At 51.8% G+C, this 12,779-nt stretch overlaps 1 protein-coding gene across 2 annotated transcripts in view; it reads right to left on the reverse strand.

Annotated features, from left to right (window-relative positions):
- Positions 1-12,779, reverse strand: part of HSPA12A (heat shock protein family A (Hsp70) member 12A) — a 166,840-nt gene that overhangs the window by 21,049 nt on the left and 133,012 nt on the right. For both annotated transcript variants that reach the window (XM_058697886.1, XM_058697887.1), the window contains 3 exons: positions 9,120-9,306; positions 6,671-6,775; positions 1,644-1,760 (listed from right to left, as the gene is read on the reverse strand). In XM_058697886.1, the coding sequence (XP_058553869.1) occupies positions 1,644-1,760; positions 6,671-6,775; positions 9,120-9,306 (409 nt within the window). The remainder of the gene's footprint in view (positions 1-1,643; positions 1,761-6,670; positions 6,776-9,119; positions 9,307-12,779) is intronic.

Genomic DNA, 12,779 nt, shown 5'->3' on the forward strand with positions numbered 1-12,779 from the left:
CATGCAAGGGGCTTCCCCGCCAGGCCTCACTGCCCAGAGAGGCAGGAGCCAGCCCAAGGCTCCAACAGCCCTGACAAGTCTGCCAGTCCTTGCACCTCTTTCTTTTTCAGGCTAAAAACAAGAACTGACCCTTTTCCGGGTCACATGTTTGTTGTTGAAGTTTTCCTGTGGGAAAACGAGAGTCAAAGTCACGAATCCTGAGTACCCTCCCTGCGAAAACGGAGAACATAGGGCTGTGCCTTTGTGCGACAGCTGTGTCCCCGCGTCCTGTCTCCAGACACGGCCTGACGGCTGACGCTGTGGAAAAGCTCCAGGGTGCCCAGGGTTTCTGTGGACAGCTAAACCGCATTTGGTTTCTTCCTTTTTTAAAGAAGTTGCCTCTTTCTGGCACTTCCACCCTCTTCCTTCATCCCTATAAAAACAAATCTATTTTTGGAAGATACATAGGCTGGGCCAGATTCTCACGCTGAAGGGGAGGGCAGAGGGGAGAGCCTACAGCGAGGAGGGAAGAAAGAGAAGTGGGGAGACTGAGGAATGGGGACACTGCTCTCCCTTGATCTCTGTCCGGCACCTGGAGTAAAGCTCCAAGTGTTGAGGACAATCTATGGCCCCAATGGAGGTGTCATGGTACCCACGACCATTCTGCTACGTTCGGTGCTCAAGGTTGATCCAGTGGGTTACTTGGAAGGAAAGGTTCCTACTTATGGCCACAAACTCAACATCAGAGATCTATCCCCTGGGGAAGGTGGCTGATCCCTGGGAGGTATTGGCCGGGCCGGGGAAGGGGCAAGGTTCTCAAATGGACTCTCACTGCACAGAGCGGGCCCAGGCCCCAGGGTGGGCTTGCATTAACCCAGGGGATTAAGTACAGCCAGAGCCAGCTCTGACCTGTGGGTCAGCATAGCGGGTCAGCACGGCCAGCCACCCCTGGCATGAAGTCAGACCCTGGTGGCAGCCCCATCATGGCACAGGTTGCCTGCGAGCAGGTCCACGGCACCAGTGATGCCCCAGCGCCCAGGAGGGACAGGCTGGCCACTGACACTGGAATGCTCTGTCCATGGCGCCGTGGTGCTGACTGGTACTGTGCTCAGCCGTGCCGCTCCCTCATCCACGTGCCTGCCACCACACAGGTGTGGCGACCTCACCACCCCCTGGCCCCCTGTGTGTGCTCCTGTGTTGCTCCCAAGGTGAAACATGCAGAACACAATCGTGTTTCCCTTATTTCCCAGCCACGGACGTGCAGCTTTCAACCTCCACAGCGGCCCTGATGTGCCTGGTTCGTGGCCATTGGCCTTGTCTTTATTCTTTTCTTCTTCAAACATTCTTGCTGCCCAAGCCTCTTCCTTGAGGTTCTCACTTCCATTCACCCACAGAGAAATGTCTTGGCACCCCACTTTGAAATCCTAGCCCTGGGGAGTCTGCAGTACAGAAGGTATAAAACGAGAAAGAAAACCGAGCCCAGCCCAACCCCTGTGGATATGACCCCCCTTCCTCCCCCAGGAGAAAGGCGCTATGTCCCCTCGCCAGTGGGAGACCCCTCACTACCTCCCAGGGAGGCCTACGAGTGCTGGGGACACCCGAGTGGGGTGACAGTCACCACTGCGGGCATCCTGGGCCCCCACCGGCCCCACCCCCACACTCACCTGATAGGCAGCTTGTCTCATGAACTGCTTGGCGGGCTGTTTCCAAATGGCGGGCACTGTGATGACCCATCTGACGTCAGAGTTCTCAAACTCCGATCCCGCTTGGTCACTCAGCTCCTAAAACCAAGGGAAATGCAGCAGGTCAAGGACACAGCTGGTCCTCCTACAGCTTCACCGAGAATTCCAAACTTCCTGGCCATGAACTCTTGGGGTAACTACTGGGCCACCTCCTGAACTTTCCAGTGTCAGGACGCAAGGGTCTGTTTCCTGAATATTCCACAAGCAGGGAGCTCAGCTCCTTTCACTCACTGAACGGGACTGCAGGCAGGAGGTGGGGAGATCAGAAGCCTTTGGCCACTTCTGAATCATGTGACAGGGAAAGTGACAGTCTCCCAGGCCTCAGTTTCTTTATCTGCACAATGGGGATAATAATCCCTAGCTTATACTAGTGTTGGAAGGGGTGATAGTTTTCTGAGAGCTCCATTTCCTGGGAACTTACTCTGTGGCAACCTTGTTAAGCACTTTGCATAACTCATCTCCATTAATCCAAGAATCCCATTAGGAAGCGATTATAACTGTGCCTTTTCTACAGATGGGAACCTTAGGCTTAGAGATGTCCAGAACCTTTTGATGACCACACAGCTAGGAAATGGCAGAACCAAAATCTGGACCCAGACCCAGGTATATCCTGACTCTTAAAGGCCAAGGTCTTAACTAAATTGTTACATGTAGTCTCGCGTCTAGAACAGGGCCTGGCCCACTTGTTGAAGGAGTGGTCACTGTCCTCTACCTTATCACAAGGCCAGCACATCAGGGGAGTTCTCCTTGCAGGACAGGAAGGATATGAACATGACCTAAGCAAGAACCAGGCTGCCCTTAACTTCTGGTCAAGGTTAAGCCACACCAGCAGAAACCACGTGGATAAATGGGATGGGCAGAAGCATCAGAGGTTTGCACCAAGTCCCTGCAGACAAAATACATCTCTAGAATACTTCTCAGACTCAGTATTCTCATCTGTAAAATGGGGACAATAAAACTAACATACAGTGTTTCTGGCAAGAACAAGTGAGAACACACGAGGAACATCTCGCCCGGAGAAAACCTCTGATAAAGCTAGTTCCTTCCTATCCCTTGGCTCCTGTTGCCACAGTCACCAGACAAATCTGAAATCAAACCTAAACACACACTACCACCCTCCTACATCAGAGTCGGTTCTGGGGACGTGTTTCAGAAGAGTAATAGGCTGGCCATTTGTTTTTTCTGATGGGTGTCTCATTTCCTCTACTCTTTCAGTAGTTATCTGGGGACCGACCCACCCTCTCACCGAACTAACTTCCTGTTGGATGGTCAGTTCCTTTTATTTTTTTCCTTTTAAAAAAAAGTTTTTTCATTTTTAATTGTGACAAGAACACATAATATAAAATCTACCCTCTGAGCCTTTTGTAAGCATACAGGTCAGCAGTGTTAAGTAGGTTTAGTAAACTCTTTCTTAAAACATGTTTTTAGAAACATCTCTGCGTTAGGCTCGTGTGAAACAGCAGGGTTGTTTGTTTCATTGTGTTTTATTTCCTTGCAGGTCTGCCTTGGGCTTTAGAGGCACACGAGTGATGATGGGTTCGAAAGGGTTCTAAGTATGCTGCCAATCACCATCCAGTCTGTTTTAGACTTTTCTGGGGTTTTTTGTTTGTTTGTTTTAAGGCTTCAGGCCCAGTAAAGAGTCCAATCCGCGAAGCCCGGTGTGGGGCTTGAACTCATGACCCTGAGATCAGGACCTGAGCCGAGCAAGAGTCAGACGCTTAACCGACTGAGCCACCCAGGTGCCCCTATTTTAAACTCTTCAAACAGGAAAAGGCTCAAAACATGAATGATGGGCTTTCCTGGCCGGAGGGAAGGTTGTTTAGACAAGCTGTTTGTTCACCAGTGGATGGAGTACAGCTTGGAAGCGAAAGGGCCCTGCCGTTAATTAAACTCCTCATTATGTCAGGACTTTCACTTGCTTTCCTCCATGAAAGATGAGCCTGCTTCATGCACGTGATTCCTCAGATATGCTGCTTTAGTAGATATTCTCCTGTGCTTATCCTGGGCCAGCAAGCAACAACCCCTCCTCTGACTCCATCTGTCCTTTAAATACCAGCCAGCCCTCTCGTGAAGGGCCCGGTCCTTACAAATCTCCTCAAAAAGCTGTTCTTCATGGAATTTCTTGACAGCATGTGCCCCGCTGGGAGAAGGTGCTAGCAGGTTCCAGCTGAGCTGACATATTCGAAACCACACACCCCCTCCTGCACCCCTGCTTGATCTCTGCCCCCTCCACCTCTTCCCTCCCCTTCTGAGACAGGCTGTTCACCCTTTTCCCTTTAACCGACTTGAAACACAATTCAATGTCAAGGACTTTCTCAAGTCCTAAATTTTCCCCGAGTCCCCTGGTTCCTCCTTCTAACCCAAGGGCCCCAGGAGTACTCGGCCTCCCTCTGCTCCTTCACCTTTCTCGGGGTGTCCACATCCGCTACAGGCAGACAGTCCTTCACTTGGCTGTCTGGGCTCCCAGGTGCTGCGCCCATCCCCCTGGGATCTCGGCTGTTCAGGCTGACACAGGTCCACCTCTCTGGGCCCTCCTGGTCTGCTTTGCTGTCCCCAGGAATGATGGTGCTCTCCCCTTGCTACCTCCTCCCTCTTACTCCTTCTTCTGTCCTCTCCCCTCTCCCCTTCTGGTGGAAGAATTATTTCCCAGGATCCACTTCTTCCCTCGCCGCCCCCCGTCTTTCTTCTTGGTCTTCACGCTCCCTAAATGACCTGCCACTCTGTCTCAGAGTTTCAGAGCCTTCAGACACACCTGCTTTAGGATCGGAGTCAGCTGCCTCCACATGGCTTTCCTCTGCCCTTCAGGCCCTGGGATGCTGTGGTCTCCCTCCTTCTAATGCTATCTCTGTGGCCATGGCATTCCCCTATTAGAAATCCTTTGATGGCTCTCCATTACCCAAGAAGTTCCTTAGCTTGGCATTCGAGGCTCTGCACAGCCTCGACCCGAGCTCACCGTTCCCATTCTATTCTACAGCTGTGCCCTTCTCCCGCTCAAAACTGCTTGCTTTCCACAGCTGTTGGCTGTGTTCTCCTTCCCCTGTGCTGTTCTTGAAACACCCACCCTTCCAGCTGCTGCCAGTGACAGGCCCCCATTGCTCCTTGTCCAGGGAGCCTTTCCTGATGCTACACTTTGGGCAGAATCTCTGCCTTCACCAAACACCCAGTTAGTTACCCCCTCACAACACTGACCCATTGACTACATGCTCCTTCGCACTGTGTTTATTTTGACACTCCTTCGGGTCTGGCACACAGGAAGGAAGGAAGGAAGGAAGGAAGGAAGGAAGGAAGGAAGGAAGGAAGGAAGGAAGGGAGGGAGGGAGGGAGGGAGGGAGGGAGGGAGGGAGGGAGGGAGGGAAGGAAGGAAGGAAGGAAGGAAGGAAGGAAGGAAGGAAGGAAGGAAGGGAGGAAGGAAAGAAGGAAGGAAGGGAGGGAGGGAGGGAGAAAAAGAAGGAAAGAAAGGAAGAAAGAAAGAGAAAAATGAAGAAGGTACTTGAATGAATGAAAACAGTATCACGTTCTCACATCTTTGTTTCCCTTGAGCCCTATTTCTAGAACTCTATTTCTAGAATTCACTAAATTTCTACTAGTGATCACATAATACCAAATGCTTCTAAAGTTCCCAATTCTTTGTGGATAAAGCTCAGTACACACATCTGATTTACACCCACTCATCACCATGCCCATGGGAGGACACTGAGTGGACAGCTGCATTCCACTTAGAAATTAGCCATTCTCCCACATCCAGGACCATCACTGCACAAACCTTTGCAACAGTCATCCCAGGGGTTCACTCATATACCAGCAGCTTCCATGGGGTCTGGGAGGGACAGCAGCAACCATTTGCCAATAGTTTACTGTGCCCAGCCCGGAGGAAGGTTTAACATCGACCCACGAGGTACACAACGTGCTCCACTCTTCAGGTTAGGGAGGTGGGTGTTGGAGAAATTAAGCGCCTTGCCCGAGATCACACAGCTGCTACGTGTGTCTTCTGCCCGTCTTTCTGTTTTTTGTTTGTTTGTTTGTTTACGGAGATATAATTCACATACCATAAAATTCTCCTTTATAAAAAACAGTTTATTTATTTTGAGGGGGGGAGTGGGAGGGGCAGAGACAGAGGGAGAGACAGAATCCCAAGCAGGCTCGGTGCTATCAGTATGCATCAGGATGCACAACTAGAACTCATGAACCGTGAGGTCATGATCTGAGCCAAAATCAAGAGTTGGACGCTTAACCAACCGAGCCACCCAGGTGCTCCCTAAAATTCTCCTTAGAGTGTACAGTTCAGTGGGTTTTAGCATATTCACAAGGTTGTGCAGCCATCACGCTATCTGAGTCCATCACCCCGCAGAGAAACTCCGTTCCTATTAGCTGTCACTCCTCCCCCCTCCCCCAGCCCCTGGCAACCTCAAATCTGTTTCCTGTCTCTGTGGACTTGCCTCCTCTGGCCATTGCATACAAATGGAATCCTCCAGTATCGTCTGGCTTCTCCTCCTTAGCAGAACGTGTTCAGGGTTCACCCATGTTGTCCCGGGCATCAATGCTCTATTCCTTTTCACGGCTGAATAATATCCCAGTGTAGGGACAGACCCCACTTCGTAACCTGCTCGCTGATGGACATTCGCGCTGTTTTGCTTTTCTGTTATTACAGAGAGCGCCGCTATAAACACTCACATGCGAGTTTTTGTGCGAATACATGTTTTCATTTTTCTTAGGTGTCTGCCGAGGAGTAGAATCACTGGGTCACGGGGTAGCTCTGTGTTTAACCTTGAGAATCTGCCAGACTTTTCCACGGCAGCTGTGCCATTTTCCATTCCGGCCAGCAGTGCACGAGGGTGCATCCTGCTTTCTGAATGCCAGTCCTACCTGTCCTCCCTCAGGGCTTTACCGCCCCCCCCCCACCAGCTGGCAGGTGCACCTCGCCCACCACAGGACCCTGGCACATGCCCTACCTTCAGCGCCTGCTCCTTGAAGTACTGTAGGGCGTAAGCGAAGATTTCAAGGGCTTTGACTTTCTTGCCGTTTGCTGCCGTTAAGTCTGTATCCATGGTGAGGTCCTGGTGGGAGAGAGGAAGGAATAGTAAGGCCAGGGAGGAGAAACACACCTTGTACCTTCGGGAACTGCTACCTGGGGATCTGGGGAGCCTGGTGAGCCATATTTCTGTTTCTTGATATTTGGTAGACCAGGATAGTGTGTCCCCCAAAGTGAGACTGGCAGCATTGTCCCCTTACTCTGTCGGGGGCCCTTGCTGTCCCCTTCAGCCCTTCCCTCCACTTCTCCCTATTTTCCTCCCTCCCTCTTGTTCTCTCTCTCCTGGATCCTCACAGAGCAGAGGTCTTGGCACAGTGACAGAGCCCAAGAAGGGGGAGAAGTCAGCAGGCACCACTGCTGATGCCATTTCCATACTATTTCCACACTTGGACACACATGGTCACCCTCAGGAGCCCCCCTGGCGGAGGCCTAAATAATCACACCAACTCGCTGACGTGCACGATGCTTAAACAGACATGAAGCTTTCATTTCCCAATGAGCTGCCAACCAAGTCTCCAAAATAGAAGAGCTCCTATTTTAAGGCTTGTGCTTAATCCTCTTGGGAGCACAGCATCACTGCCTCCCTTCCTCTGCCAGAAGCTAAAGCAGTCCGGTCCTGGGGTAGAGGATGCTCTGGGAGATGCTGGCTGGACTGGGGTCATAAAAAAAAAAACGACAGGAAAAGTGCTCACAGGGTGGAGATGGGCAGAGAACGGGAGTGCACATCAGGAGGACGCTCCCAAGTCAGCCCGAAACCAACAGGCTCATTACTGCCAGGGTGAAAAATCAGTGGGGCCTCCGGATCGATCCCGGCTGGATAACTAGGCTTTGCCTTTAGAGCATGAAGGGGCACGAGGCTACTAAACCAGCCTCGTGGAGCCTGTCAGCCGTCCTGAGCCATGGACGCAAACTCACTCCTCCCACCCAGCCACCTCCCACCCCTGGTGCTCAGCAGAGACGCTCCAGATTTGGGGAGGCGACTCCCAGGCTCAGAGAGATGGCCGAGCACCTGGAAGCCATAGGCTCAGAACTGAAAACATTCAAAACTGAAAAAATTCCCGTGCTTTCCACCTGCACAAGATTGCTGTTCAGCACTGAATCCCATCAGGTGAACGAACCGGGAAGGATGTATTTCTAGCAGAAGTCTGTCTGCTTCACAGAGATAGAACCACACCAAGCAGCACGCAGCCTTGGAGACCGGGTGCTGGCAGCTGGGTTTCCATTAACATTTGTCTTGTCATCTGCAAGCACTTAAGAGCCCACAAGGAAGGCAATAATGGGAGCTAGCAATTAACTAGAACTTACTAAGTACCAGGCTGGCTCTAAGAGCTTTGCGTATTTTGATTCCGTTAATCCTTACAACATCCCCATGAAGAAGGCACTGTCAGTGTCTCTATTTTACAGGAGGCGCAGAGAGGTTAAGTAACTCGGATTAAGTATCTTGAAGGTGGCAGAGGCAGGATTTAAATCGAGGCCGTCTGGTCCCGGGGTCTTAAACACCATTGCCATCCTGAATGTCTAAGTACCAAGAATTAAGGAAAATTTATGGGATAAAGTGCTCAAACCAAGGAGGACCTATCCTGTGGCCCAAATGTCTCCATGAAGCTTGGGAGACGGGCCTAACTGATGGAGACAGCTTCTAGAACTGGCACACTGGGAACAGAACTGCTTTGGGAGTTGAGCCTCTAACAATCAGGCACTTGATTTCCTGAGCTGCCTGCTGCCCCACACAGAGAGGAATGGGCCAGTTGTTATTTTTTTTTTTTTAATTGATTGATTGAGAGAGAGAGAGAGAGATTGAGAGGGAGACTATCCCGGGCAGGTACCACACTCAGCTCAGAGCCCGACGTGGGGCCTGATCTCACAAACCGTGAGATCATGACCTGAGCCAGAATCAAGAGTCAGACGTTTAACTGACTGAGCCACCCAGGTGCCCTGCCAGTTGTTACTTCTAAACTAGCTAGTTAATAGCTACTGTCCTAGGTCCCCCAAGTGCCCCGAGCCCCCAAGTCCCTCCTTCAGAATTCCCGATCTCCCAACGACCCAGCAACCGAAGGGGGATCTCCTGGCGTGGCATGTCCCCCACCCCTATGCCTCCAGCCAGCGTCCACTCTGGTCAGTTTCCAAGGCAAACAAGTTGTTAAATATTCTGAATATCTCTGCCCACGTGTGTGTAAAAGGAAGCGCTGTCTACTCCACCAAAGTGTTGAGTGTGCCAGGTCATCTCTAAGATCAAGGTAAATGGATGTTAATTTCTGCTTGGGAGAAACCTAAGGGTTTCCTGAGTTGGAAAGACCTCCCCCACCCAGGCTGGAGGAACCCTGTCTCTCCAATGCGGAGGACCCGGGGCCAGGGAGAGTATAGCTTACCCCAGTGGTATGCAACTTCATCTTGAACTTCTCCAGGTACAGCCACTGCTTGGCCTCGTTGGGATCCAGGTCATGGTAAAAGTCCCTGGCGGCATATCCAAAGCTGTGGAATTTCCTCTCGGGAGTCAACAAGATGGTGGTCGGGGTCTTCTGGTTGGACACCCCAGGGTCGCCTCCTTCCCATCGCCTGACACCAAGGAAAGGCAGAGGTTATGGGACCTTCTTTCATAAGCCCAGTTCGGACAGCAGTGATTCGAGCACCTACACGTGCATGATTCTTATAGATGTGGGTGCTCATAATAGCTGCTACAGATGCTCTCTGGTCCAGCTGGCTGAGCAGTGATCACTGATACGACTTCGCTTAGAAAGCAATACGAGGGGCGCCTGGGTGGCGCAGTCGGTTGAGCGTCCGACTTCAGCCAGGTCACGATCTCGCGGTCCGTGAGTTCGAGCCCCGCGTCAAGCTCTGGGCTGATGGCTCGGAGCCTGGAGCCTGTTTCCGATTCTGTGTCTCCCTCTCTCTCTGCCCCTCCCCCGTTCATGCTCTGTCTCTCTCTGTCCCAAAAATAAATAAAAAACGTTGAAAAAAAAGAAAGCAATACGAAAGGGGCAAGCACCACGTTCTTGCTGAATAATAAGGTCTGCTTTGACCTTCCACTCAGTGTTTACTGAGGATCTACTCTGTGCAGGTGCCAGTGACAAGGAGACGAAACATCTCTCTGCCTTCCAACAACTCACAACCTAGTAGGCTATGTCTTTTGGGGGGAGATAAGGGGTCTGTGTTTTTTAATTTGCAAGCACCCAAAGCAAATGTATAGCTGGTTTGTGTCCTCTCTAAAACAAGGTAGGGTATAAACAAATAACATAAATACCAGGCTTATCGCATGGAAACAAGGGGCCCAGGGGAATGCCCTGGGGGTCCGAGAAGGCAGAGGTGCCAGGTGGTGGGGCAGGGGAAGAATGCAGGGCTCAGGAGAGACTCAAAGGACTGACAGAGAGCTAGATCTTGAAGGATGGAAGGGCACTGCAGGCTGCTCAGAGGAGGGTGAACACAGGACATTTACCGGGATGCAAGCGACCGTGTGGGGTAGAGAAGGAGTGTGTAAATGGGAAGTGTGAGAAACGAGACTGGGAAGGTGTTTGGAAGCAGGTGGAAGAGACCCCTGGGGAGAGAGAGACTTAACCAGTGAGTAACAGGGAGCCACTAAAGGTTTTAGGGCAGGGGTATGGCAGAATCCGAGTTGGGATTGAACAGAGCAAACTGAACCAGACAGGAAGCCAGGAGGCTGAGGAGGCTCAGGCCTGTTCTGGGAGCAGAGACAATGGGGCTCCAACCAGAGTTCACAGGAGAGACCCAGGAGGAAACAGACTTGGGTGCCTCCATACCAGGGTGACAGCCACCGTGACAAGGTGGCAGGAGAGCCCTGAGGGGAGCAGTGAGGCCGCAAGTCTGTGTGCTGAAGAGGTGCCAGAAGAGGCGAGAGGTGAGGACAGACAGACAGGCAGAGGCTGTGGGATTACATCCTGGAACTGATGGGAGGGTAAGGGAGTGGGGAAGGGGGTCAGTGGAGCCCCGGAGAAGCTTCCTTCCTTCCCTCAGATAGAAAGAAGGAGAATGCAAAGAAGAGTAGAGAAAGCAGGTGACTCGAAGCTTCTCCCTCCTGCTCTGGGGCCACGGCAGAGAAGCCACGGCTGCCACGGTGGCCAGGAGGCTCTCTTCTGGACCAGGTCCCGGCTCTGCAGCTGGCTCCCATCCTGCCACTAGCCACATGACCACTACGAGGAGCATCTGGTGGTGACACAGAATAGGAGGGGAAGCACGCCTCTCCCCCCTCCCCCCGCCACCCCCGCCTGCCTGGAAGGTGGCAGAGCACCTGGCTGAGCTCACACCTGCTCCTGACACGGCACTGTGAAGCTTTGGTGGCACCATCAGTCCAAGTGGAGAGTCGACCTAGATTTGCCATGCAGATGGGCCTGGAACCGTCCCTGGCAGGTGCCCCAGTCAAGCTCCATCAAGATGCAGGCTTCTACCCAGGGAGATGTCCCCGTGGTGACCCCACTGAGACACAGGGATGATCATCACCCAGGCGGACACTGGGCACCTAAGCCAGGTTGACACTCCAAACACAACCTCTCAACGAATGGACTTCCTGTTACCGTTAACACTGCCATTTTCAGTAGGCAAGGAACCTCCTGAGTTTTTCCCCTTCCAATTTTTATTCCTTCCTTCCTATTAACATACAAAAAATTAAGCTTTCTCAGTCATAATTTTGTCACTCTGTATCATGGTTATGTTAACCTGTTCTGATTGAAGTAAAATTCAGGTAGAACCTCTCTCCAAAATCTTCTCTACAAGAACTGAGATAATGTCTCTAGAGAACCTGAACGCTGCAGCTACTGGGAGAGAATTCCTCCCAAGCAATTGCAATGTGTTTCCTGCTCTTCTTGGGTTTTTTTTTTTTTCTTTCCAATTTTCATGACAAAGCTATCCCTTTGAAGCAACATTTCTTAAAACAACTATGTAGAAGCTAATAAACACTGGTTCTAGCTTTTGCTAGCATGCTCTTGTCTCTTCGGGGTTTCCCTCTCTGGGGATGACAGAGCAGACCCACGGCAGGTGTCTGGCTAACCAGAGGCAGAATCTTGCTGACGACTGGACACAGAGGGCTATGCTGTCATCAGGCTTCTCTACTAGAACTGGCTTTTCATTATTTCCTGATGACAGGACACCCCCGGGTCTCTGCAGCCTCTAAGGATATCTAAACCAAGACTGGGGCGGGGGTCACTTTTGCTTCATGACTTATGTTTTAAGCAGCATGCTATAAAAACGCATAAGCTCTTACTCCAGGAGCGATACCGAAATTCCACAATTACCAGCTAAAGGAGTTGTTGCAAAGCCAATCACAATGCATCTTGAGAGCCATCCTTGGGTTTGGAAAATCAGAGTGATCGACTCCTGGCTCCCAAAGCTCTGAGGGGCCACAGACTCTGCAGGAGGGCCATGAGCCAGACCGGAGGAGCCGGTGTGGATGCCGGGATTGACCAGAGTCCTCACAGACAATTGGTCACGGGTGCAGATGGGGTGGATGAGAGGGCGTGCCAGGCTGCCGTGTGCCTGGTGGGGCGGGGGTGGAGGGAGGGGCGTCCTGAGCACAGAGTGTGTCCCAAGAGACCCTGGGCAACTTCAGGGTCACCCTTCAGGTCCACGTGGCTGAAATCCACCCCTCTGTTTTTTCTTAGGCATGGTGCTTTCTGCTTCTGGTCACCGTCATGTAAGAACTAGCACCTTGCCTCCTTACATTTCAGTCCGTGCTAAGCCCTTGACGGGAAATCTCATTTCATTTGTGCACACTCTGTGAGGCAGACAGTCAGTATCCCCATTTCACAGATGAGGAAATTGAGGGTTAGAAGGCCCAGCGCCTGTGTAAGCTCACACAGTTTGTGGCCGAGCTGATGCCTGGACCTCCTCCATCACAGATACCCTGAGCCAGCCCCTCTTGCCCGAGCTGCATGCTGGAATAACCTGGGCCAGATTTCAAACGCGCTGTCCAGGCCCTTCCTCAGACCAACTGAGTCAGAATTAAGTCAACGCTTTTACACACCAGGAACCTGGAGCCCAGAGATAAGAGTGGTTTACCCAAAGGGGCACAGGGGTTTTGG

The sequence above is a fragment of the Neofelis nebulosa genome, chromosome 13 (genome assembly GCF_028018385.1).
Source record: "Neofelis nebulosa isolate mNeoNeb1 chromosome 13, mNeoNeb1.pri, whole genome shotgun sequence".
NCBI classification, from domain to species: domain Eukaryota; kingdom Metazoa; phylum Chordata; class Mammalia; order Carnivora; family Felidae; genus Neofelis; species Neofelis nebulosa.